Here is a 25763-nt window from a genome sequence, read left to right as displayed (position 1 = left end):
CTAACCCCTGTTATATATATGTTACTCAAAAAAAACAAAAATGGGGGACAGGGGTTGAAAAAGTTTAAATGTTGACACAATTAAGTAATAAAAATAATGATAAATAAATATGTATAGATATGTGTATGTATACAATATGTGTATATATATATATATATATATATATATATATATATATATATATATATATATATATATATATATATATATATATATATATGTATATATATATATATATATATATATATATATATATATATATATATATATATATGTATATATATATATATATATATATATATATATATATATATATATATGTATATATATATATATATATATATATATGTATATATATATATATATATATATATATATATATATATATATATATATATATATATATATATATATATATATATATATATTAGAGATGCACGGTTTGCGGACACAACCGCAGATGCATGACGAAAAAAATAGATTTGAAATAGATTTGGACGGGTGGCGGTTGAAGCAATTCAGAAAAAAACAAAAACAAAGTTAAATGTTGTTACCCACTTACGAACGCGAGCAGCACTCTTTGAAATAGGCAATTATTCATCAGGCACTGCTGCAGCTGTCACGCCAAATTTCTTCTCCCCTACAAAAGCCTTCCCCCCATTTACTTCCGGGGCTGCATCCAATAAAGTCACAAAGTTGCCGGGGGTCCTTAACCCGCATGCGACTGTCCTGTTTCGCGCCTGTACAAAAAAAAACAATAATCGATTTCTTCAGATTCCAGCAGCTGTCAAAGACGAAGTATCCTTCCAGCGACGGGCAGTCAAAGCTGAAGTGCTATCGATCGCTGTCAATGACGTAAGAGGAAACATGACCACGGAAGTAAATGGGGGGTGGGGGGTGGGGAGGTTTTTGTAGGGGGAAGAAATTTGGCGTGACACAGCACACCACAACACAACACAAGGTGGTACGCGACAAACTAAAAAAGGGAATACTAAAGACCAGGGAAAAAAATTAACAATAACAGTCAGCACTTTCTTAATGGAAATAACAATAATATTATAATAATGATAAATAATATTATCACGCATTAATATCTCTTAGCCTCTAATGCGTGGCCAAGAGATATTAATGCGTGGCAATGTCTCTGCTGCATTGGATCAGTCTCCTTTCTTTAACAGGAATGCCTTGCATCGTCTATATTAGATATATAACAACGGGGAAGGGGCGGGTGGCGGGCGGTTGTGGTTTTGATAAAATGGTAGTTCGGGTGGATGGCGGGTGGATGACGACTTTTGTGATGCGGTTGCGGATGAAATAATTGCCTATCCGCGCATCTCTTATATATATATATATATATATATATATATATATATATATATATATATATATATATATATATATATATATATATATATATATATATATATATATATATATATGTGTGTGTGTGTATAGTGTATATATATATGTATAGTGTACACAGTATGTACTACTCGTATTATTCACTTAAATGCAAAAAGAGAAATTCAAGCAGTGTGATGGAGTTTGTAATCCACTCTGCATTTCCACAAGTCTCTGATCAGCAGGGGCCTGCTCACGTTTGAAAGTCTCATCAGCGACTCCATCGGGAACGCCAAGCCACCAAATTAGTGCAGATAAATGTTCTATTATCTGCGTGACACGTTGTACTCGCTGAATAAGAAATGAGGCATCAATAAAGCTCTGCAACAACGACACCCACGCAGACATTTTGGTCAAGCGTGACAAATATTAATATATTGCTTGCGCATTCATTATAAAATGTCAGCCTTTTTAAAAGTAATAATCTACTTTAAATATCGCTTGTACACACCAGTGGCGTGCGGTGAGGTTAATGTCTGGTGAGGCACGACTGCATCATCACAGTCAGATTTACAAACATATGAACCTGCAGTGCAGGTGTACCTAATGTTGTGTCCCTGCGGTCGTTCGCGGCTCCTGCAGCGCGAGCATTGTTGTTTTTGTACTTTTTGGCTTCTTGTTAAGTGACTTTTTTTGGGTGGATTCGGTCTTGCACGTGGAGGGTTTGGGTGTGTGCTTTGGTTGGTGTGGCGCTCCCGTCGGGCGGTGCATTCTGCGGCGGAGGGGCTTGGCACCAGGAGGCGGGGTTATGAGACGAGCCTCTCACAGTGCGTCTTCGCAGCAGATTTATGATCGCTCAGCACAAGAAACACGTTACACACATACAGTTGTTGACAAAATACACTGGACATTATATACCTCAGCTAACTAAACTATGGAAATGTATAATATAATTCATATAGCAATACAGTCTCACTGCACAGCAGGCCAGCAGTTAGCCGAGTCATTGCGCACAATCCATGTTGAGGCACAACGCAGTGACGTGCCTCAACTGGCTGCTGATCACCGCACCGTCTCTTCTCAGTATTTGAACGGCAAATGTGAAAATAAAAATAAAAATAATCTAAAACTGGTGAAGTTAAATGGAAAATAACTTTAGTATAATCACTGGATACATATAACAATTTAATTTTTTTTTTTTTCTTTTTACATTTTTTTTCTTTCCATGATGGCAGGTGAGGCCGTGCCTCCCCTGCCTCTAGTGACTGCACGCCACTGGTACACACGTAATAAAGTCATATGTCTATTTCATTGTTTAATTTACGCTGTGTAGGTGTACCTTATTTTGTGGCCAGTGATAGTCAGCTTTTGCACTGATGGACTTTCTCACACTTACATCATCATAAGCCCTGATGTGTTATCAGTTGACCGATACACACATAAGCATATCATTACCCAAGTATCATAAAATACATACACTGTGTCCTTTTAATGCTGCATTCAAATTTTAGCACCAGTTCTTGCCACTTATTTTTTTGAAAAAAAAAAAAAAGAAAAAAGTATCTTTACAGTTGTATCTACAGTATACTGCCACTGTGTCGATACCAAAATCATTCAATGATCATGAAAAATATAAAGTATAACGTATCAGTATTGGTGATACACTTTGTATCGGATCGATGTCAAAATTTACAGTACTCATTCAAGGTGTATATCCTTTAGTTATCTTGAAAAATCTTAGCTCAATAGCGGTTTCATTATCGGCGATACAAAGTATTAGGCCACTCAATATCAGATCGATACCAAAATTTACATGAGTAATTCTAGTAGTATTTTATTAGGATTATGATCATGATCAATAAATTAAAGGCAAAATGACAAAATCAGTCAGCGTTGAAACATTTCAAATAAAATCACATTGGTACCAATACTGGCCCTTTATTTACTTGTTTACAGATCAAAAGCAAAATTTGCTTATGTTTCAGTTGCCTTGTATTTACTTCGTTTCAGATCAATACTAAAATCTGAAGTAATTTTTCTAGTCGTATTTTTCAACTAAGGGCAAATTCCCAAAATCGTTCAATGATCTTGAAAATTTTCAAGAAAAATGTATTGTTACGGCGTGGCAAAGTTGAGAGAGTGGCCGTGCCAGCAATCTGAGGGTTACTGGTTCAATCCCCACCTTCTACCATCCTAGTCACGTCCGTTGTGTCCTTGAGCAAGACACTTCACCCTTGCTCCTGATGGGCCTGGTTAGCGCTGTGCATGGCAGCTCCCGCCATCAGTGTGTGAATGTGTGTGTGTGAATGGGCGAATGTGGAAATAGTGTCAAAGCACTTTATGTTCCTTAAAAAAAAAAGGTAGAAAAGCGCTATACAAGTACAACCCATTTACCATTTATATATATATATATATATATATATATATATATATATATATATATATATATATATATATATATATATATATATATATATATATATATATATATATATATACAGTACAGGCCAAAAGTTTGGACATACCTTCTCATTTCAATGCGTTTTCTTTATTTTCATGACTATTTACATTGTAGATTGTCACTGAAGGCATCAAAACTATGACACCTGTGAAGTGAAAACCCTTTCAGCTGACTACCTCTTGAAGCTCATCGAGAGAATGCCAAGAGTGTGCAAAACAGTAATCAGAGCAAAGGGTGGCTATTTTGAAGAAACTAGAATATAAAACATGTTTTCATGAATTTCGCCTTTTTTTGTTAAATACATAACTCCACATATGTTCATTCATAGTTGTGATTAGTGATGGGATCGGCAGTTCTTTTGACTGTACTGAATCACTAGAATCAGTTCCATAAAATGATTCGTTCAAAAAATTTGTTCACCGAACCCCCCCCCCCCCCAAAATAAATACATAGGAGGGAGGTGGGGGGGGGGGGGGGGGGGGGCGTGCGTAGTACAGTACAGTGCAGACATTCGCGGGAGAAGCAGCAAATAGGCGCCCACACAACACTACCGCCCCTCCCTGAATCACGTTCGCGAACGACACAACACTAAGGGGGCGCCCCTTAGTACAGTACGTAGTACAGTACAGTGCAGACAGTCGCGGGAGAAGCAGCAAATAGGGTGAACGCGAGTCCCCACGCACTGCGTAGGGACTCGCGTTAATCTAACAACAACAACAGTTGCAGTAGAAGGGATAATAATAATAATAATAATAATAATATGAATCAGAATTGATCCCCAAGGAGAAATGTATTTTTGTTACAATAACTGTGTAAATAATAGCCTATGTATGTGTACATACATGAGTTATTATTTTTATTTTAAATCTTCTCAAAACAGCCTGCCCTACACTTTACCCCCCGCCAGTAGACTGCTAGTAGACTAGTAGTCTACTCGCATAACTTTATGTGTTGAGATAATGGAGACGTGTGTTTGTTTTCATGTGGCTTGTTTTCATGGGATCGGCAGTTCTTTTGACTGTACTGAATCACTAGAATCAGTGACTGACACAGCGCCACACTGTGGCCGCAGTTCAGTACGTGAACCGAATCACTTCTGCAGCAGCAGTACAGTTTAATTGCAAATCAGCATTATTATAATGATGATGATAGCTACTAAACAACATCAACAACAACAGTTGCAGTAGAATGGATAATAATAATAATAATAATATGAATCAGAATTGATCCCCAAGGAGAAATTTATTTTTGTTACAATAACTGTGTAAATAATAGCCTATGTATGTGTACATACATTAGTTATTATTTTTATTTTAAGTCTTCTCAAAACAGCCTGCCCTACACTTTACCCCCCGCCCCCGCAGAGCAGAGAGCGAGAGCGTTGTCGTTCACTGAGTGATTCATGTCGTTAATCCGCGGTGAACGAATCGTTCGCTCAGTCCCTCCCCCCGCCCTCTCATTGGCTGCGTCGTTCGCCGACGTCGAGGGTTCAGTGAGTCACAGAATGCGCCAGTTCCACTCATACCGGCATGGTTGCGGCGGAGCTCAACTGAACTGAGAAAGGAACGAATCAGTTCATGAAGTGATTCGGTTCAGTACGTTCACTCAAAAGATTCGTTCTTTCGAACGAATCGTTCGCGAACGACACAACACTAGTTGTGATGCCTTCAGTGACAATAGAGTGGAGTGAAAAGTGAAGTGAAATTAAAACAATAAAAATTGGGGAAGTCAACTGGACTGTAAATTCCGATTTACACTAAAACTCACTTTACGTGGTCGTCACTGGATTATGCGTTTTGCTATAAGATGCATATAACTTATTAATGTATCTACATTGGTCTCATTTCAGTCCTGTTAGCAAATATCTTTTCTGTCAGTATGTGTCCCTGCCGTACAATATCAGTAGAGCGTCTCTCAACACCAGCAATAAACGTATCAGCGTCATTTATGACATGTTGTTAATGATATCATAGGATGACCGAGACCAGATCGGTTCTCCAGCCTCAGCACAGCCATGGAGCTTTCAAGATTTGCTCTTTTAATTGTCATCTTTGTAACAACTGCAGCCAAAGGTAAGACGTTTAGATACTTTTGCCACCACTTGATGACGGAATTCCAGTCTCATAAATCCAACACATAGCAGAGGAAAGAAAAGTCCAATATCAAAATCATTGTCACCAAGGGTAGTATCAGTATTGGTCTGACGTGATTAGGTCAACATTTTTTACTTGTCTTGCATTTTTATTTTCACTAATCTGGGTTTATGTTGTATTGTTCATCTTGTTACATTATTGATATTGTTATATTTTATTATTTACATATTCAGGGGCAAAAAATGCTAAAGGATTTCCATGAGCGCTGATGGTAGTTTTGGCTTTTGCTCAAACAATTGTATGTAATAAAAGGAAACTAATTACACACAAATGCATAAAGAAAGAAATACACAATCAAATAAAATATATTATTAATAAATAATAATTGTATAATTTTGTTATCATTGTTGGATTGTCCATCCATCCATCCATCCATCCATCCATCCATCCATCCATCCATCCATCCATCTTCTTCCGCTGCTTGGATTGTCATATATTGTTGTATTTGTATATATAAATATATATACATATACTTATACATATACATATACATGTACATATACATATATATACACACATACATACTGTATATAGATAGATAGATAGATAGATAGATAGATAGATAGATAGATAGATAGATAGATAGATAATAATAGAATAATATTAAATTCAAATATTATTGCTGAAGTTTTTTTCAATTTTAATCAACAAATAAATGGCAAAATAAAAAAAATAAAAAATTTGATGATCTTGTAAAATGTATCCTATTGTACAGTATCAGTATCGACAATAGAGGGTATTTAGCCCCTTGGTATCAAATCGATATCAAAATTTGCAGTAGTAATTTACTAGTATCCTACTTAGATTATGATCAGGAGAAACAAATGAAAAGCAAAATGACAAAATCAATCAATGATCTTGAAAAATGTTCAGTAAAAGATATTGGTGTTAGTATCTGTGATAGAGGCAATTCAGCCACTTGATATTGGATTAATAACATCATTTGCATTACTAATTCTATTATTATTTTATTGAGATTACGATCATGATCCACAAATTAAAGGCACAATCTGACACTCATTCAATAATCTTGAAAACGTTCAAGTAAAACACATTGGTATCAGTATTGGCGATAGAGGGTAGTTAGCCACTTGGTATCAGACTGATACCAACATTTACAGGATTGATTATTGTAGTATTTTATTCAGATTATCATCATGATCAATAAACTAAAGGTGAAATCACAAAATCTTTCAGTGATCTTGAAAAAATAATTTAAAAAATATATATATATCGGTGTCGGCGATACAGGCTATCCCCCCACATGGGATCAGATTGATATCAAAATTTACATGATCAGTTCTGGGAGTACAATATTTTGATTATAATTATAATCAACAACTTGAAACCAAAATTACAAAATCATTCAGGGATGTTGAGAAATTCCAAGTAAACGTATCAGTATCCGTATTGGCGATACGGGGTATTTTAGCCACATGGTATCGAATCGATACCAAAATTCACAGTAATAATTCTAGTAGTATTTTATTGAGATTATCACCATGATCAACAAATTGAAGGCAAAATAAGTCAATGATGTTGAAAAATGTCAACTAAAAAGCATCGGTTCTGTATTTACTTGGTTTCAGATCAACACCAAAATCGATTGTAAATATCAGAAATCAGAAATCAGAAATACTTTATTAATCCCCGAGGGGAAATTAAAATGTTCATAATATAATCATAAATCAATCATAAATATATTAAACAACTTAGAGGCAAAATATCCAAATGGTTCAATTAAATATTGAAAATGTTCAAATAAAAAGTATCGGTGTCAGCACTGGCTCTGTATTTATCGGGTCGATTGTAAACTCATTGTCTACTCATTACATCAAACTTTTTACCACCTCAGGAAAAAAAACTTGACTGTCCATGTATTACCATAATGACCAACATTAAAATACAGCAGCATAGTAGGCCCAAGTATTCATTAAAAACAATGCAGAGGTTTTATTTAACAAGTATATTTATTTTTTGGCCATTGTAACATCACACACAGTTTGAACAGTAACACTGTGTTTGAATATAGCTGACAAGGCATTTTCTTTCCTCTATTAAATATCTTACATTTGTACTGCTTGAATTAGTAACCATATTGCGGGTATGTTTCTGTGTACATATTGAGAGTCACCTCAGACGCACTGATAATATTGCGCTAATAATCATGCAGGAGATCAGAGGACATGATAATGAGGTGCGATACGACAACACATCCACATCATCAAGGCCTAGACAAAGAGCAGTTCACTGGTTTCTCTCATGAAAACCGCTCCGGCTCATCTTATCAAATTAACTCCGATTCCCTTCAAAAGTCAGCATCTTCCCCACAAGAGGGGTTCATGACGTTCATGTATGGCCGACGTGCTCCCTTACAGTTGAGGAGGAGAACCCGGAGTTCTGGAGATCACAAGCTCGGCAGACGTTGCGCGACGCTTTGAACAGGAAGCTGAACACCGACGTGGCCAAGAACATCTTGTTTTTCCTGGGAGATGGTGAGTTACGCAACACAGCCAGCAAGTCGAGGAGCATGTGAAACGGACGTCTGACCCAGTTAGGTGAAATCAATATCGGCATCTCAAATATTCAAACATAAACCCCCAAAGTTGTTTGGTCAGGTATTGGTCCTCCATTAGAAAATTGGATGGATAGAAAATCATGTGTGTGTGTGTGTGTGTGTGTGTGTGTGTGTTCTGGCAATGCTTACTTAATGGGGACATCACTCTGTTTACACAGTCACCTTTAAGGGACCTCTGACGGTATGGGGACAAAAAAACCAGGTCCCCTAAAGGGAAACCTTTTTAAATGATAGTCAGATCCATTCTGAAGATGCCTAAGTGATTTTTAAGCTTTGGCCCATAAAACATGTTTACTGGTTAGTTTGAGTGTGAGACATTTGCGCAGCAGCCCCCTCATCGGGCTGTAGCTGGTTTTGTTTACTTTGTTTACGTGTTTCAAATATTGGTAAGAGAGAAAATTAATTTTCTTGAAAAGCGAAACATTTGTTATCCTGGCATTAATAGTACTGTGATTCTGTATGGTATCCATCCTTAGTTTAAACTAATATATTTTTCCAAAAACAAAATCTGGTTTAGTGTTCCTTAGAATGACATTTTCACACAGCATGATTATAAAACATTATTACCTTAAAGTATGATTCACATTCAGAATTGTCCATCCTTCTATATATGGTAGTTGGAGTTGCAGACAACTTCATTACTGCTAAATAGCAGTTTTCAGTAATGTCACAGAAGATGCAGGATTTGCTTTAACATTTAAGTGGTGAAACTTCCTATAAGAGGACAGCTGTAGTGATGTATTCTGAGGATCATGTCATATTTAATTTGAACTTATTTTTTTTAAATGGTCCTCAGTAGTCACGTACAAATTTGTGTGAATTATGCAAAATTGTTTAAATTTGGTCCCCATGAACCATATTAAGTCATTTTCCCCAGGGTCCCCAGTAAGAATGATCAGCACATTACTTCATCAATCCAGAGATTTAAAGACGTGTATGAGCTAACTGGGCAGTGGCCATTTTACCTCATTTTTGTTATGCCTCCACAACCTGTAGAAAGGGTGGTCCCCACAAGTGATGATCAAAGACTTGGTCCCCATTCCAAATGATAACCAGTATGGGTGTACATGTGCACTTTAGGTATGGGAATCACAACCTACACAGCAGCTCGTATACTCAAGGGACAACTGCAGAACCACACTGGAGAGGAGACAGTGATGACCATGGACACCTTCCCTCATGTGGGCTTGGCGAAGGTAACACACACACGCAAGCATGCGGGGTTAAGGACGAGCTTCAACACAATAAAATCTAAAAAGTCACCTAAAGATTCACAAACGTGAGGATTTTTAGGAAGCAGTACGAAGCCACCTGTGCTGCTAAGCCGAGACCCGGGGTTAATAGCGGCGACCGCAGCAAACGTAAAGCCACAGGACTGATGAAGAAGTGTTTGATAAGAGCCAACAGTTTGAAAGAAAAGACCTTAGGGCGAAAGAACCTGAAAAATTGTTTACGTTCACATTTGTGGTTCCTCTTGAGGCACAGGTAACTCTTAGCTAACTTTTATCATTTCATTATAGAACAATACACTTTATCATTTGAACCCTGATGTCTTTATGTTCTACTAATGAATGTTGCTTTCCTAAGAGCAGGCACTTTTAATATTACTTATTTGTCATGATTAGACTGAAAGACCCCCGCCCTTCAAGAAATGTAACATAAAGTAGCCAGAATGTTTGTTTTTATAACCATACAATCTGTCATTTTTCACTGAAATATGATAATAAATCTGTCCCTTTACTTCGCATTGTAGAGATTTACTGATTCATGTAGGATTATCACCACTGCATAAGAATAATCACAACAATACGTTATTATTATATTACTATTATTATTAGTGCATTTACTTAAGCCTCTCCCTGTCTTTAAAAACTAATGAACTTTAATCAGGGGTCCTTGAATGCACCACAATTGTGTGCTAGGACACAGGTGCCAAACTCACACATCGTTTTTTTTGTGTGTCAGCAACACTAAATTGGCCCTAGTGTGTGAATGTGAGTGTGAATGTTGTCTGTCTATCTGTGTTGGCCCTGTGATGAGGTGGCGACTTGTCCAGGGTGTACCCCTCCTTCCGCCCGATTGTAGCTGAGATAGGCTCCAACCCCCCCCCCCCTCTTCAGCTTTTCTCACTAAATATTTTAATTATTTCCAATTTGACAGAAAACAATACAAGTACTACATGAAGTAAAAAAAAAACGTTTTTACTTTAATATGATCTAATAACGCAACACATATATTATCATACAACATAAATCAATCAATCAATCAATCAATCAATCAATCAATCAATCAATCAATCAATCAATCAAAGTTTACTCATATAGCCCTTAATCACAAATGTCTCAAAGGGCTGCACAACCCACAACGACATCCTCGGCTCAGATCTCACATCAGAGCAAGAAAAAAACTCAACCCTCAAACCTCATTTATTTATTTATTTAACTCATAATGTAGTTAAATAAATACTTAAATATCCACTTAACTCATAGCATCTATCAAATCGTACACTTTAACGATGAGAATTGATTGTACGGTAAAAAAATGGAAGCTCAGTCACCAAAATTTTACAGCAAAATACAGTGATGCTGTAAAAAAAAAACAAAGCACTGTACACTTTATGGTAAAATCTGGCACTGTTACCGCAAATGCTACAGATTTTGCTTAATATTTTTCCTAAAAAAATATGTAATGATAAAACGCGTAGGCAATTATGTAATATTAGAATACATTTATATTCAAATATCATTCAGTTACCACACGTTCCCACTTCGATTCAAACAACCTTAATATTGAAATCTGACCGCAACATGTTTTTCAGCATAATTTTATAACAGGATTTTTTTTTCAACCTTTTCGGCCTCAGGGCCCAACTTTTCCATTACAGAGGGGCCCGGGTCCCACTCAAATATTAACACAGAATTAGTCATCTTACTCTTGATTTTAATCACATTCAATAATTATATTGAACCTACTAACAATTTACAACCTTGTCAAATGATATGAAACCATGAGTTGATTATTAGTTAATTACTATATTTTTAACACACAAACTTTAGGCTTAGGTCAGGCTGATTAGAAGAAAAAAAAAGTACTAACCAAATATACTGCATAAAAAGGGACTAAAATAATTGATAGAAGTAAATGGACATACAAGTATGTTGTGCTAAAAGGAATAAACTAAATTAATAATGATGATATTTCCTAACTAAACTGTCAATAGTAGCTTCACCACTTTAGTCATAATTTTTTCGCTTAAGAAAATTGAGCTCCAGACTTCTTCGGCTCTGGTTTGAGATCGTCATTACTGCCACACATGGTGGAAAAGTGTATTACAACTTAGTACCACAGCAGCCCAAACAAACCTCATCTTAGAAAGAGATATTTTGGGGTGGCCCAACATCAGCTATGCAACACTGTTTTGTACCAGAATGATATATGAAATCTTCAACTCATTTCTAAAAGCCAAGGCTATGATCGCGTGGCACCCCCTAGTGGTTGTGGCCCTAAAAAACCACACAGAGTGTTTATGCCACGGGCCGGCCCTGCATACACGCAATGTTAATTTCATTCACTCCATCCCCAAATGGTGAGTGTGATGGTTATTTGTGCTGTACGTGTCCTGGGATTGACTGGTGACCAGTCCAGGGTGTAAGACTCTAAGACCCAAATCGTCTGTAATAGGCTCCAGCTCTACATGACAATAAATGGAGGCCTGGGTTTTGCAATCAGTACAGCATATGGCATCCTCTATCCTCAAGCCTCGATTGAATATGAATGTGATCAAGCTCGAGGCTGTACATCTGCTGCCTGACAACGCACACCATTTTAGTGCAGTGCATGCACTCATATCAGGGGAAAAGTGCCTCATTTTTTATTGACAATACCAGAAATAATATTTTGGTGATTGTCAGGTTTTGTTGAGGCAGGAACTAATGACTGCGCTGTCAAAAGAAAACAAAATAGTTGATTGAATCCCTAACTTTCTGGCCTGTCAGCCTTAGTTGTGTTCTCTAACCCAGTGTTTTTCAACCACTGTGCCGCGGCACACTAGTGTGCCGTGAGATACAGTCTGGTGTGCCGTGGGAGATGATCTCATTTCACCTGTTTGGGTTAAAAATATTTTTTGCAAAGCGGTAATTATAATCTGCAAATGATGTGTTGTTGTTGAGTGTCGGTGCTGTCTAGAGCTCGGCAGAGTAACCGTGTAATACTCTACCATATCAGTAGGTGGCAGCCGGTAGCTAATTGCTTTGTAGATGTCGGAAACAGCGGGAGGCAGCGTGCAGGTAAAAAGGTGTTTAATGCTTAAACCAAAAATAAACAAAAGGTGAGTGCCCCTAAGAAAAGGCATTGAAGCCTAGGGAAGGCTGTGCATAACTAAACTAAAACTGAACTGGCTACAAAGTAAACAAAAACAGAATGCTGGACGACAGCAAAGACTTACTGTGGAGCAAAGACGGCGTCCACAAAGTACATCCGAACATGACATGACAATCAACAATGTTCCCACAGAGAAGGATAAAAACAACTGAAATATTCTTGACTGCTAAAACAAAGTAGATGCGGGAAATATCGCTCAAAGGAAGACATGAAACTGCTACAGGAAAATAACAAAAAAAGAGAAAAAGCCACCACAATAGGAGCGCAAGACAAGAACTAAAACACTACACACAGGAAAACAGCAATAAACTCCAAATAAGTCAGGGGGTGATGTGACAGTTGGTGACAGTACACCTACTTTGAGACAAGAGCTATAGTGATGCATGCTTGGTTATGGTTTGAATTCATATCCAACACTTGCGACAACGACTTTTTACTGTCAGCTGAGTTTAGTTTTTTAATGATTTCTGCTGGTGGTGTGCCTCCGCATTTTTTCAACGCAAAAAATGTGCCTTGGCTCAAAAAAGGTTGAAAAACACTGCTCTAACCCATTGATCCTCAAACTGTGCTACGCCTATCACGGGTTCGACAAATAATCACTTAATTAAAGATTCAAACACAGTGTCACTGTTCAAATTGTGTAATGTTACAATAGCCAAAAATATTAAATATACTTGTTAAATAAAACCTCTGCTTTTTAAAAAAATAAATATTTAGGCCTACTACGCTACTGTAGTTTAATCTTTGTCATTATGGTGGTACTTTGTGAAAAAAGTTTAAGAACCACTGATCTAACCTACATCTTGGTATATTCAACAAATCAGTTATTTTCAATAGGGGTGTCCCGATACAATGTTGATATTAGATATCGTTCTGATATCAGCCCAAAAAAAATACAATTAGTGAATTATGTTGGCTTTTATCTAAAATCGCTGATTTAAGTACAAAGAAGTTTGGTGTTTTCTTGTATTTTAGTAAAGTAATTTACAAAACGTAAACATGGTAGGCTATAGGCTACTGGAGCTATCAGCTACACAACAGCTAAGCACACATTAACACACAAGCAAGACATACGTAATAAGTGCTCTTAATTGAACAGTACTGCAGTTAAAACACAACATTTGTCATAATAATATAATAATAAACATATACAAAACCCAAAACCAGTGAAGTTGGAACGTTGTGTAATTTGTAAATATAAACAGAATACAATGATTTGCAAATCCTTCTCAACTTATATTCAATTGAATAGACTGCAAAGACAAGATAGTTCATGTTCGAACTGAGAAACACATTTTTTTTTGCAAACAATCATTAATCATTAAAATAATTTAATGGCAGCAACATATTGCAAAAAAGTTGGCACGGGGGCATTTTTACCACTGTGTTACATGGCCTTTCCTTTTAACAACACTCAGTAAAAGTTTGGGAACTGAGGACACCAATTTTTGAAGCTTTTCAGGTGGAATTATTTCCCATTCTTGCTTGATGTACAGCTTAAGTTGTTCAACAGTCCGGGGTCTCTCTTGTGGTAATTTAGGCTTCATATTGCGCAACACATTTTCAATGGGAGACAGGTCTGGACTACAGGCAGGCCAGTCTAGTACCCGTACTCTTTTACTATGATGCCTCGCTGTTGTAACACGTGGCTTGGCATTGTCTTGCTGAAATAAGCAGGGGCGTCCATGATAACGTTGCTTGGATGGCAACATATGTTGCTCCAAAACCTGTATGTACCTTTCAGCATTAATGGTGCCTTCACAGATGTGTAAGTTACCCATGTCTTGGGCACTAATACACCCCCATACCATCACACATGCTGGCTTTTCAACTTTGCGCCTATAACAATCCGGATGGTTGTTTTCCTCTTTGGTCCGGAGGACACAACGTCCACAGTTTCCAAAAACAATTTGAAATGTGGACTCGTCAGACCACAGAATACTTTTCCACTTTGCATCAGTCCATCTTAGATGAGCTCGGGCCCAGCGAAGCCGGCGGCATTTCTGGGTGTTGTTGATAAATGTCTTTCGCTTTGCATAGGAGTTTGAGTTTGAGTTTGAGTTTGAGTTTATTTCGAACATGCAAGCATACAACATGATACATCACAATTTCCAGTTTCTCTTTTCAACATGTTCGAAAAGGAGTAGGAAGAAGTAGAGCTTATTTACAACACAACTTCACTGGTTTTGGGGTTTGTACAATCATTAATTGCATATTACTTACAGATACAATGTGTCCAAGGCAGTAGTATCCAGTAACAAATGTGTCCGCATCATTCAACCTGCTATGCCATGAGCTTAAATGAATGAATTATTGTGACCACTAGGTGTCACCAAAAGCAATTACCACTCCACTTCAATTTGAAGACAGCATTAGTCCAGTCCAGGTGATAGATAATACATAGGTTAGTATTTTGCATACCTTTGATTGTTCTCTGCTTGAGCAATTTTACTGGATGATGCTTTTTCCAACATGCCACACTACAAAATAATAAAAGTATGTATGACTCGTGCTGATATCATATCATATCAATATCTGTATCAGCCAATAGTGAAGACTCCAATGTCGTTATCGTATTGGAAATAAAAAAGTTTTATCGAGACATTTTTAAACTACCTTTAAGTTACCTTCTGAGTCAATGAAGTACAATATAAGCAATTATTTAAAAAAAAAATCTAAAATATTACAATACATAATTTTACACTTATGACTAAAAAAACACAATAAAGTAAAACTACACTAAATACTGTGATACTATCGCCTGAAGGTAGTTTATGGTGTTGCTGGAATTAATTGAGTGTTGTAGGTCTGTTTCATGTTTGTCATTAGATGCTCGCCTTACCTGTTCAACCACCAGGTTATGTTTTCCTTCTGGGACATATTTTTCATGCAGAAAAGGTTCCACTCTGGAGAGTCAAGGCCAAACCTGTGGACTGTCAGTAAATAGCATTAATGCTGCTTTATTGTGCTTTGTGCAGACTTACAGTGTGGACTTCCAGATTGCAGATAGCGCCGCCACAGCCACTGCTTATCTGTGTGGAGTCAAAACCAACCTGAACACCATTGGTGTCAGTGCAGCAGCTCGAAATGGCGTCTGCAGGAGCCAGATGGGAAATGAAGTCACATCCATCCTGAAGTGGGCCAAGGATGCCGGTGAGAAAACTTTAAGATGCTGTAACAACCACGAGATGTGTACAGTATATTAAAAAGTAGGCGCGGGTTACTGTACTCATACTGAAGAAGCACCCTGAGTCTTATCATGTTATCATGTTATCAGCAGCCATAAATATCTTATGACCCACACACACACACACACACACACACACACACACACACACACACACACACACACACACACACACACACACACTGACCTCTGGACCAAGGGGGTCAAGGCCCATGACAACAAGTTTTAACGTGTTCAAATATTATCTTTCCTTGTTTTTGACCAGAAAATAATCGTAATCATACAAACCCCAAAACCAGTGAAATTGGCACGTTGTGTAAATCGTAAATAAATACAATGATTTGCAAATCCTTTTCATCCTATATTCAATTGAACAGACTGCAAAGACAAGATACTCAACGTTCAAACTGGATAACGCTGTTATTTTGATGCCTGCAACATGTTTCAAAAAAGCTGGCACAAGTGGCAATAAATACTGATAAAGTTGAGGAATGCTCATCAAACACTTATTTGGAACATCCCACAGGTGAACAAGCTAATTGGGAACAGGTGGGTGCCATGATGGGGTATAAAAGCAGCTTCCATGAAATGCTCAGTCATTCACAAACAAGGATGGGGCGAGGGTCACCACTTTGTGAACAAATGCCTGAGCAAATTGTCGAACAGTTTAAGAACAACATTTCTCAATGAGCTATTGCAAGGAATTTAGGGATTTCACCATCTATGGTCCGTAATATCATCAAAAGATTCAGAAAATCTGGAGACATCACTGCACGTAAGCGATGATATTACGGACCTTGGATCCCTCAGGCGGTGCTACATCAAAAAGCGACATCAGTGTGTAAAGGATATCACCACATGGGCTCAGGAACATTTCAGAAAACCACTGTCAGTAACTGCAGTTGGTCGCTACATCTGTAAGTGCAAGTAAAACTCTACTAAGCAAAGCGAAAACCATTTATCAACAACACCCAGAAACGCTGCTCGCTTCGCTGCGCCCAAGCTCATCTAACATAGACTGATGCAAAGTGGAAAAGTGTTCTGTGGTCTGACGAGTCCACATTTCCAATGGTTTTTGGAAGCTGTGGAAGTCGTGTCCTCCGGACCAAAGAGGAAAAGAACCATCCGAATTGTTCTAGGCACAAAATTGAAAAGCCAGCATCTGTGATGGTATGGGGGTGTATTAGTGCCCAAGACATGGGTAACTTACACATCTGTGAAGGCACCATTAATGCTGAAAGGTACATACAGGTTTTGGAGCAACATATGTTGCCATCCAAGCAACGTTATCATAGACGCCCCTGCTTATTTCAGCAAGACAATGCCAAGCCACGTGGTGCAACAGCGTGGCTTCATAGTAAAAGAGTGCGGGTACTAGACTGGCCTGCCTGTAGTCCAGACCTGTCTCCCATTGAAAATGTGTGGTGCAATATGAAGCCTAAAATAGGATACGGAGACTGTTGAACAACTTAAGCTGTACATCAAGCAAGAATGGGAAAGAATTCCACCTGAAAAGCTTCAAAAATTGGTCTCCTCAATTCCCAAAGTTTACTGAGTGTTGTTAAAAGGAAAGGCCATGTAACACAGTGGTAAAAATGCCCTGTGCCAACTTTTTTGCAATGTGTTGCTGCCATTAAATTCTAAGTTAATGATTATTTGCACAACAAAATGTTGTTTCTCAGTTCGAACATTAAATATCTTGTCTTTGCAGTTTATTCAATTGAATATTAGTTAAAAAGGATTTGCAAATCATTGTATTCTGTTTTTATTTATGAATTACACAATGCGCCAACTTCACTGGTTTTGGGTTTTGTACTTTGACTGGTTCACGACACAAAGTGGATGATGTTTATGTCGACGCCCCTTGGACATGATTTTCTCCATTTGTGCATACATTTTAAAAATGTTTTTTCTCGTTTTATATATAACTTTTTCCATCAAGGGCTGCAAGCTATGGATGTATCATTGCAGCAAAACAATTTGTAAATGTGTAATTCAATCTGTGTGTGTGTAATCAGATCCGGGTGTGCATGTTCCAATTTATAAAAATAATATCTGTCTTTCTTTGTCGCAATTTGTGCGTCTGTGTTGGTATTTTTCTGTGTGTAAAAAAAGCAATGCAATCTGTCTGTCTGTGTTGAGACTTGTGTGCCTGTGTTTAGATTTGTGTCTGTGTAAAAAACCCAAATCTGTGTCGTGATTTGTTTGTTTGTGTTGAGATTTTTCTGTGTGCAAAAAAAAAAAATCTCCGTCTGTGGTCCGATATGTGTGTCTGTGCTTGGATTTGTGTCTTTGTAAAAAATAAATTTAAAAAATAGGTCTGTGTCGCAATTTGTTTGTCTGTGTTGAGATTTCTCTGTGCGTAAAAAAAAATAAAAATCTGTCTGTCTGTGTTGCGATTTGTGTGTCTCTGTGTAGATTTGTGTCTATGTAAAAAAAAGGTGTCTTGATTTGTGTCTGTGATTAGATTTTTGTGTATAAAGAAAAATATCTCTGTTTGTGGTTGGATTTGTGTGTCTGTGCTTAGATTTGTGTCTTTGTAAAAAAAAAAATCTGTCGCGATTTGTGTGTCTGTGCTTAGATTTTTGTCAGTGTAAAAAAAAAAAAATCTGTGTTGTGGTTTGTCTGTGTTGAGATTTTTCCGTGTAAAAAAAAAAATCTCTGTCTGCTGTCCAATTTGTGTGCCTGCGCTCAGATTTGTGTCTTTGTAAAAAAAAAAAAAAAAAAAATAGGTCTGTGTCGCAATTTGTGTGTCTGTGTTGAGATTTCTCCGTACGTAAAAAAAAAAAATCTGTCTGTCTGTGTTGCGATTTGTGTCTCTGTGTAGATTTGTGTTTGTGTAAAAAAAAAAGGTGTCTTGATTTGTGTCTGTGATTAGATTTTTCTGTGTGAAAAAAAAAATCTCTCTCTGTGGTCTGTGCTCAGATTTGTGTCTTTGTAAAAAAAAAAAAAAAATCAGTCTGTGTCGCAATTTGTGTGTCTGTGTTAAGATTTCTCTGTGCGTCCCAAAAAAAAAAATCTGTCTGTGTTGCGATTTTTGTGTCTGTGTGTAGATTTGTGTCTGCGTAAAAAAAAAAAGGTGTCTTGATTTGTGTCTGTGATGATATTTTTCTGTGTAAAAAAAATAATCTCTGTGTTCGGATTTGTGTCTGTGCTTGGATTTGTGTCTTTGTAAAAAAATATACTGTCTGGGTCGCGATTTGTGTATCTGTGTTGAGATTTCTCTCTGTCTAAAAATGTTTTTCCACTTGACGGGAACTTATTATAGTTTCTGTGTTGTATTTTTTTTGGTTTGCCCTGTTCTTGCTGTGCACCGTAGGCGGCGCCTTTACTCAAGGCGGTGAGTGCTTGGTGCACAGCTGGGACTTACTGGCAATTAGGGTTATCTAATGCAGCTTGGAAGCCTCAGCTATTTGCCGCATCATTGCATCTTTGTTGCGTACGCTGTTGGTGCTACTCCGAGAACGTGAGTTTTTTGGATTAGAATTGTAACTCACCTTGTAGTTTTTTGTATTTGCACTTCAGAGCTCCATGACATTTTGCTGCCTTCCTACCTTTTTTCGTAGCACCTTTGCAGATTTAGCTAATGTGCATTTCTGTATGTTGTGCTACTATTATTGAGCACCTCTCGGTCATGCCGTTGACACAAAGAGCAAAACATAACAACTTCACTTTTATTTTCCTATACTGACCACATAGCAGTCAGAGATGTTAACAAGGCTGATGTTAACTTCCGAATCCAATGGTGGCCGATACTGATGGTCGATACCAGACATGTACTTTTTACTTGAAATTAGTGTTGTCCCGATACCAATATTTTGGTACCGGTACCAAAATTATTTTGATACTTTTCGGTACTTTTCTTAATAAAGGGGACCACAAAAAATTGCATTATTGGCTTTATTATAACAAAAAATCTTAGGGTACATTAAACATGTTTCTTATTGCAAGTTTGTCCTTAAATAAAATAGTGAACATACAAGACAACTTGTCTTTTAGTAATAAGTAAGCAAACAAAGGCTCCTAATTTAGTTTGCTGACATATGCAGTAACATATTGTTTAATTTTCCATTCTATTAATTTGTCAAAATTATTAAGGACAAGTGTTAAAAAATGAATTATTAATCTACTTGTTCATTTACTGTCAATATCTGCTTACTTTCTCTTTTAACATGTTCTATCTACACTTATGTTAATATGTAATAATCACTTCGTCACGTGGGGTGGAGGGGGTGGCAGTTTACTGCGGGGTTCATTCCCCCGGGATACAGACGGAACGCTCCGGACAGGACGTGCAGGTAGGAACATGGTTTATTTGTCGAAAGTCAAACAAGTACCAAAAACTGAAAACAAGCCAGAGGAAAAATGTGCCGATCGCACTCGAAGCTAAGGCTAACACTTAGCATAGGCAAGGAATACTCACGTAACTGTAGCAAAAGCAAACAATGAAGCCAGGCCGACTGACCGGCAAAGGCAGGCTTAAATAGTCTCTCTGATTAGTGCTCGGAAAAAAGGTGAGCGTCCCGAGCGCCAATCAGAGACAGGTGGAAACAATAAGCACCCACGGTAACTAAAAACAAACAAGGGTGCACAAAAACAGGAACTAAGGGAGTCCAAAACTAACAGAATATAACAAAAACATGATCCGGGCCACGGATCATGACACACTTATTCTTCTGTTTGATACTTTACATTTGTTTTGGATGATACCTCAAATTTGGGTATCAATCCGATACCAAGTAGTTACAGGATCATAAATTGGTCATATTTAAGGTCCTCATGTGTCCAGGGCAGTGTTGGGTTAGTTACTGAAAACCAGTAACTAGTTATAGTTACAAGTTACTTTATTTCAAAAGTAACTCAGTTACTAACTCAGTTACTTACACCAAAAAGTAATGCGTTACTGTGAAAAGTAACTATATAGTTACTTCTTCTACTTTTTTTTTAAAGCTCCCATTAATGCCCTTTTAGCCTTCATTTCAATACTGTTATTGCTCTGGAAAATAATACAATGTGTTGATCAACTTGACATGCATTTGCATCACTGAACTCTGCTAAGCAATGTGGTCTACATACAACACACAAAGACAAAGATATGTTTCAAAGGGCCAATTTATTTCAGGCCAGAACAAATTGACAAAACTATTTTAAATAGCTGCAACATAACATACATAAGTAACAAACTGCATAATAACACTAACACTAACCACGTTAAACCCAGATTCCGAACTAACAAAGGTCTTAACTCATTCTCTTTCTATGCCACATCAATATGGAATGCACTCCCAACAGGTGTAAAATAAAGGGCATCTCTATCCTCCTTCAAAACCGCACTAAAAGAACACCTCCAGGCAACTACAACCCTAAACTAACACCCTCCCTTCCACATAATACCTCTTCGGATTGTAAATAATCAAATGTAGACACTTTTTCTTATACTTTCTGATCTCTCTTTCTGTGTCCACTACTTGCTGTACATATCCTACCAAGTCAGTCCTACACTGTTCCAATGTCCATTTCTCTGATGGTGCAATTGTTGATGACTGAAGTGTTGATACCAACCAAACCTACCCCCCCCCCCCCCCCCCATCCATATCCCATACCCCGGATTGTAAATAATGTAAATAATTCAATGTATATACTCTGATGATTATCTTGTGTGATGACTGTATTATGATGTTAGTATATATTTGATAGTATATATCTGTATCATGAATCAATTTAAGTGGACCCCGACTTAAACAAGTTGAAAAACTTATTCGGGTGTTACCATTTAGTGGTCAATTGTACGGAATATGTACTGTACTGTGCAATCTACTAATAAAAGTTTCAATCAATCAATCAATCAATCAATATAGCTGTAAACCTGGCTTCACCTAAGGAAGGCACCCGTGACATACACAAAGCCTAACCAGGCAGATTTGAATTGTTGTTTTGGGCAGTAGACGGGATCTTTGATCCAAGACACAACTTACATTTAACTAAAATGTTATTTTCTTTGTGCTCGACAAAAGAAAAGAAGTGAGAATATCTCATACTTGCCAACCCTCCCGAATTTCAGTGCCTCTCCCTGGGACAACCATTCTCCCCAATTTCTCCCGATTTCCAGCCGGACTTAGGGCACGCCCCCTCCAGGTCCGTGCGGACCTGAGTGAGGACAGCCTGTCGGCACGTCCGCTTGGCCAACCAAAAAGTAACCACAGAACACTATACCATATTGGCCAACGGTTTACGTTGTATTGCGCACCCCCCTCCCCTCCCCTCCCCTCCCCTTCCCTTCCCACCCACACCCAGACACACACACACAGAGCGCAGAGGAAGAATCAGAAGCACGTCACTGCAGCGCTGCAATAGAACACACTCAGATCCTCTGTTGCTAGCCAATACTACATAAAAAATAACGTAAAATAACGCAGTAACGCATCATGTAGTAACGGTAACTGAGTTACTGAATATAAAAAATAATGCGTTAGATTACTAGTTACAGCCGGCAGCAGAGGTCTCAAAAAGCGGAGACATCAAGACTGGTTTGATGAGAACGACACTGAGATCCAGCAACTAATTGACAACAAGCGGCAAGCTTTCATCACTTGGCAAAACGACATCCACTGCAAAGTGAAAAGAGTAGCCCACGCTAAAGCGAAGGCAGCTGTCCAAACACAGGTTAGGAAACTGAAGAACCAGTGGTGGACAAAGAAGGCTCTGGAGATCGAACAGCTTGCTGACTCTGGAGACACGAGAGGCTTCTTCGATGCCACAAGAGTGGTGTATGGTCCCAGCCACCGCTGCCTAACCCCCCTTCGCTCAAAGGATGGTCTGCTGCTGCTGAGGGACAAGGACGCAATTTCAAACAGGTGGAAAGAACACTATGAGGACCTCTTAAACAGGGACACTATACCTGAGATGGAGGCTCTTGACCAACTCCCACAACAACCCACAGACGAAAGCATGGGAGAACCACCTACCTTGGATGAGCTGCAGGATGCCATTGGAAAGATGAGGAACAACAAGGCTGCTGGGCCCGACGGCATTCCAGCAGAGGTCCTGAAGAAAGGCGGACCCGATCTTACCAAGCACATCCATGCCCTGCTTCTCAAAATATGGGAAGAAGAGGAAATCCCTGCACAGCTCAGAGATGCCCTAATTGTCTCCATAATTAAGAAAGGAGACACGGCAGACTGTGGGAATCACCGTGGCATCTCTCTCCTGTCCACCATAGGGAAAGCCCTCACTCTGGTTTTGGCCAACAGACTCACCCCCCTGTCAGAAAGCGTGCTTCCTGAGTCTCGCCCAAGCAGAGGCACCACAGACATGATTTTCATCGCACGACAACTGCAAGAAAAATGCCGGGAACAAAACCAATCATACATGGCCTTCATAGACCTCACCAAAGCCTTCGACTGGGTTAACCGTCAGGCCATTTGGCTGGTTCTGTCCAAGATTGGCTGCCCAGACAAATACATCCGGGTACTGAGACTACTGCATGATAACATGTCAGCCACAATGCTCAGTGGCAGTGGAGATGAAACGGAACCCTTTAGGGTAGACACAGGTGTAAAACAGGGATGTGTCATCGCTCCAACACTATTTTCCATCTTTGTTGCTGCTATCCTCCATCTCACAAACATACATCTGCCCCAGGGAGTCAAAATAATGTACAGAACCGACGGTAAACTCCTCAACATCAACCGTTTCAGGGCTAAAGGTCAAACCACCACCATATCCATCATGGAGCTGCAGTATGCAGACGATAATGCCCTCGTAGCCCTCTCAGAAGAGGACCTACAGTGCACTCTGTCTGCTTTTGCGAAGGCATACAAACAGCTTGGTCTTGCCATCAATATAAAGAAAACCCAAATTCTCCACCAATCACCACCAAACAGTAGTGCGCCTGTCCTGCCCCCAAACCTCTCAATTGACAAAATCCGACTGGAAAATGTGGACCACTTCCAATATCTCGGGAGCCTCCTGTCATCTAAAGCTGTCATTGACGATGAAATTCACCACCGCCTCAGGTGTGCCAGTGGGGCCTTCTCAAGGCTGAGGAAGCGAGTCTTCGAGAACCGTGACCTCCAAGCAAAGACCAAAATCCTGGTCTACAAAGCAGTCGTGCTCCCCACCCTTCTGTATGGGTCAGAAGCCTGGACCACCTACAGCAGGCAATTAAAGGCACTCGAGACCTACCATCATAGATGTCTCAGAAAAATCCTCAGGATCAGCTGGGAGGACCGACGCACCAACACCAGCGTCCTGGAGGAGGCTGGCTTGCCCACCATCACTGCCACGATTGCCCAAAACCAACTTAGATGGACTGGCCATGTAGTCCGCATGCCTGACTCTCGCCTCCCAAAAGAAGTTCTTTATTCCCAGCTTGTTGAAGGGAAACGGGCCCCGGGAGGTCAAAAGAAGAGATTTAAGGATAACATCAAGGCAAACCTGACAAAGTGTCGCATAGACCTTAAGTCTTGGGAAGTCAAGGCAACAGACAGGACGATGTGGAGAAACCTTGTCCGTGAGGGTGCCGCGCAATATAATGACGACCTCCGCCATGCTGCACAAGACAAGCGCAGACTAAGAAAGGAGAGAGCATCCACCAAGCAGGCCCAACCCAAACCCAGCACCACTACATTACCTTGTCCACATTGCCCCAGAATAATCGGGTCCAGAATTGGCCTCTACGCCCACCTGAAGACCCACAAGGACCAGGAAGGAGGACAGTCATACTCGACCACAAGTGACCGCCGATGATGATGATGACTTTGTAACGCGTTAGTCCCAACACTGGTCCAGGGACATATTTCCTGAGTTTATAAACATAATATAAATTTAAAAAAAACGAAAGATGTTGTGATGCCAAAAAATATCGACGTAATCATAGTAGTATCGACTAGATACACTACTGTACTTGGTATCATTACAGTGGATGTTAGGTGTAGATCCACCAATGGCGTTTGTTTACATTTTGACGCCGGTGAGCTACGGTGTGTAGTGAAGCATGTTTAGCTATTCCTCATCCTGCAGGGATGATACTTGTAAGAAACGTACTTTATTTGTCGCCATGGAGGCGAGGATTAGTGATTTAGAAGTAGCTAAAACACTGCCGATGGCGGATGGACGTTAGCCGCTAGCTAGCTAGCCATGTCTTAAAGCACTTCTTCCTGAGGGAGTTTCAGTGTTATAACTTCACCTTTATCATTAGTTTTTAAGCCAAAATGCGTCCATTCTCCCTTTTCTGTCTACACGCTGTGTCTGCTTGTAAGTACTCTGTGATTGTGCACTGCCGAACATGCTCCTCTGCTCCTAAACCAGCAATGACACGATGTGACGACGACGGGGGAGCGAGGGCGTGGGTGACCGGTACTTTTCAGAGGCGGTATAGTACTGAATACGATTCATTAGTATCGCGGTACTATACTAATACCGGTATACTGTACAACCCTACTTGAAATGTTATGGTAATTTAATAATTTTGTTACTACTGTAGTTCAAAATATGATCAAAAAACAAGAACATTGTTTTAAATTATTGACAAGGCAATATTTCTGTTCTATACGTTAAATATATTATTGTCTCCGTAAAAACTTGATCAATTACATGTCTATTTCCATGCAGTGACTGGTGCTATTATTTTAGTATCACTCATTCCAGTTATACACTGCTGAA

The 25763-nt window shown here is 38.8% G+C and overlaps 1 protein-coding gene across 1 annotated transcript in view; it reads left to right on the top strand.

The window, feature by feature from the left end:
* The first annotated feature begins 5816 nt into the window (after window positions 1-5816).
* The window catches only part of alp3 (alkaline phosphatase 3), a 45983-nt gene continuing 26036 nt past the window's right edge, over window positions 5817-25763 (top strand). The window contains exons 1-4 of the mRNA XM_062067938.1: window positions 5817-5874; window positions 8334-8450; window positions 9614-9729; window positions 15892-16066. Of these exons, the coding sequence (XP_061923922.1) occupies window positions 5817-5874; window positions 8334-8450; window positions 9614-9729; window positions 15892-16066 (466 nt within the window). The remainder of the gene's footprint in view (window positions 5875-8333; window positions 8451-9613; window positions 9730-15891; window positions 16067-25763) is intronic.

The sequence above is a fragment of the Entelurus aequoreus genome, linkage group LG13 (genome assembly GCF_033978785.1).
Source record: "Entelurus aequoreus isolate RoL-2023_Sb linkage group LG13, RoL_Eaeq_v1.1, whole genome shotgun sequence".
NCBI lineage: Eukaryota > Metazoa > Chordata > Actinopteri > Syngnathiformes > Syngnathidae > Entelurus > Entelurus aequoreus.
Note: the sequence above shows the minus strand (reverse complement) of the source record. Positions and strands in the feature narration are given on the sequence as shown.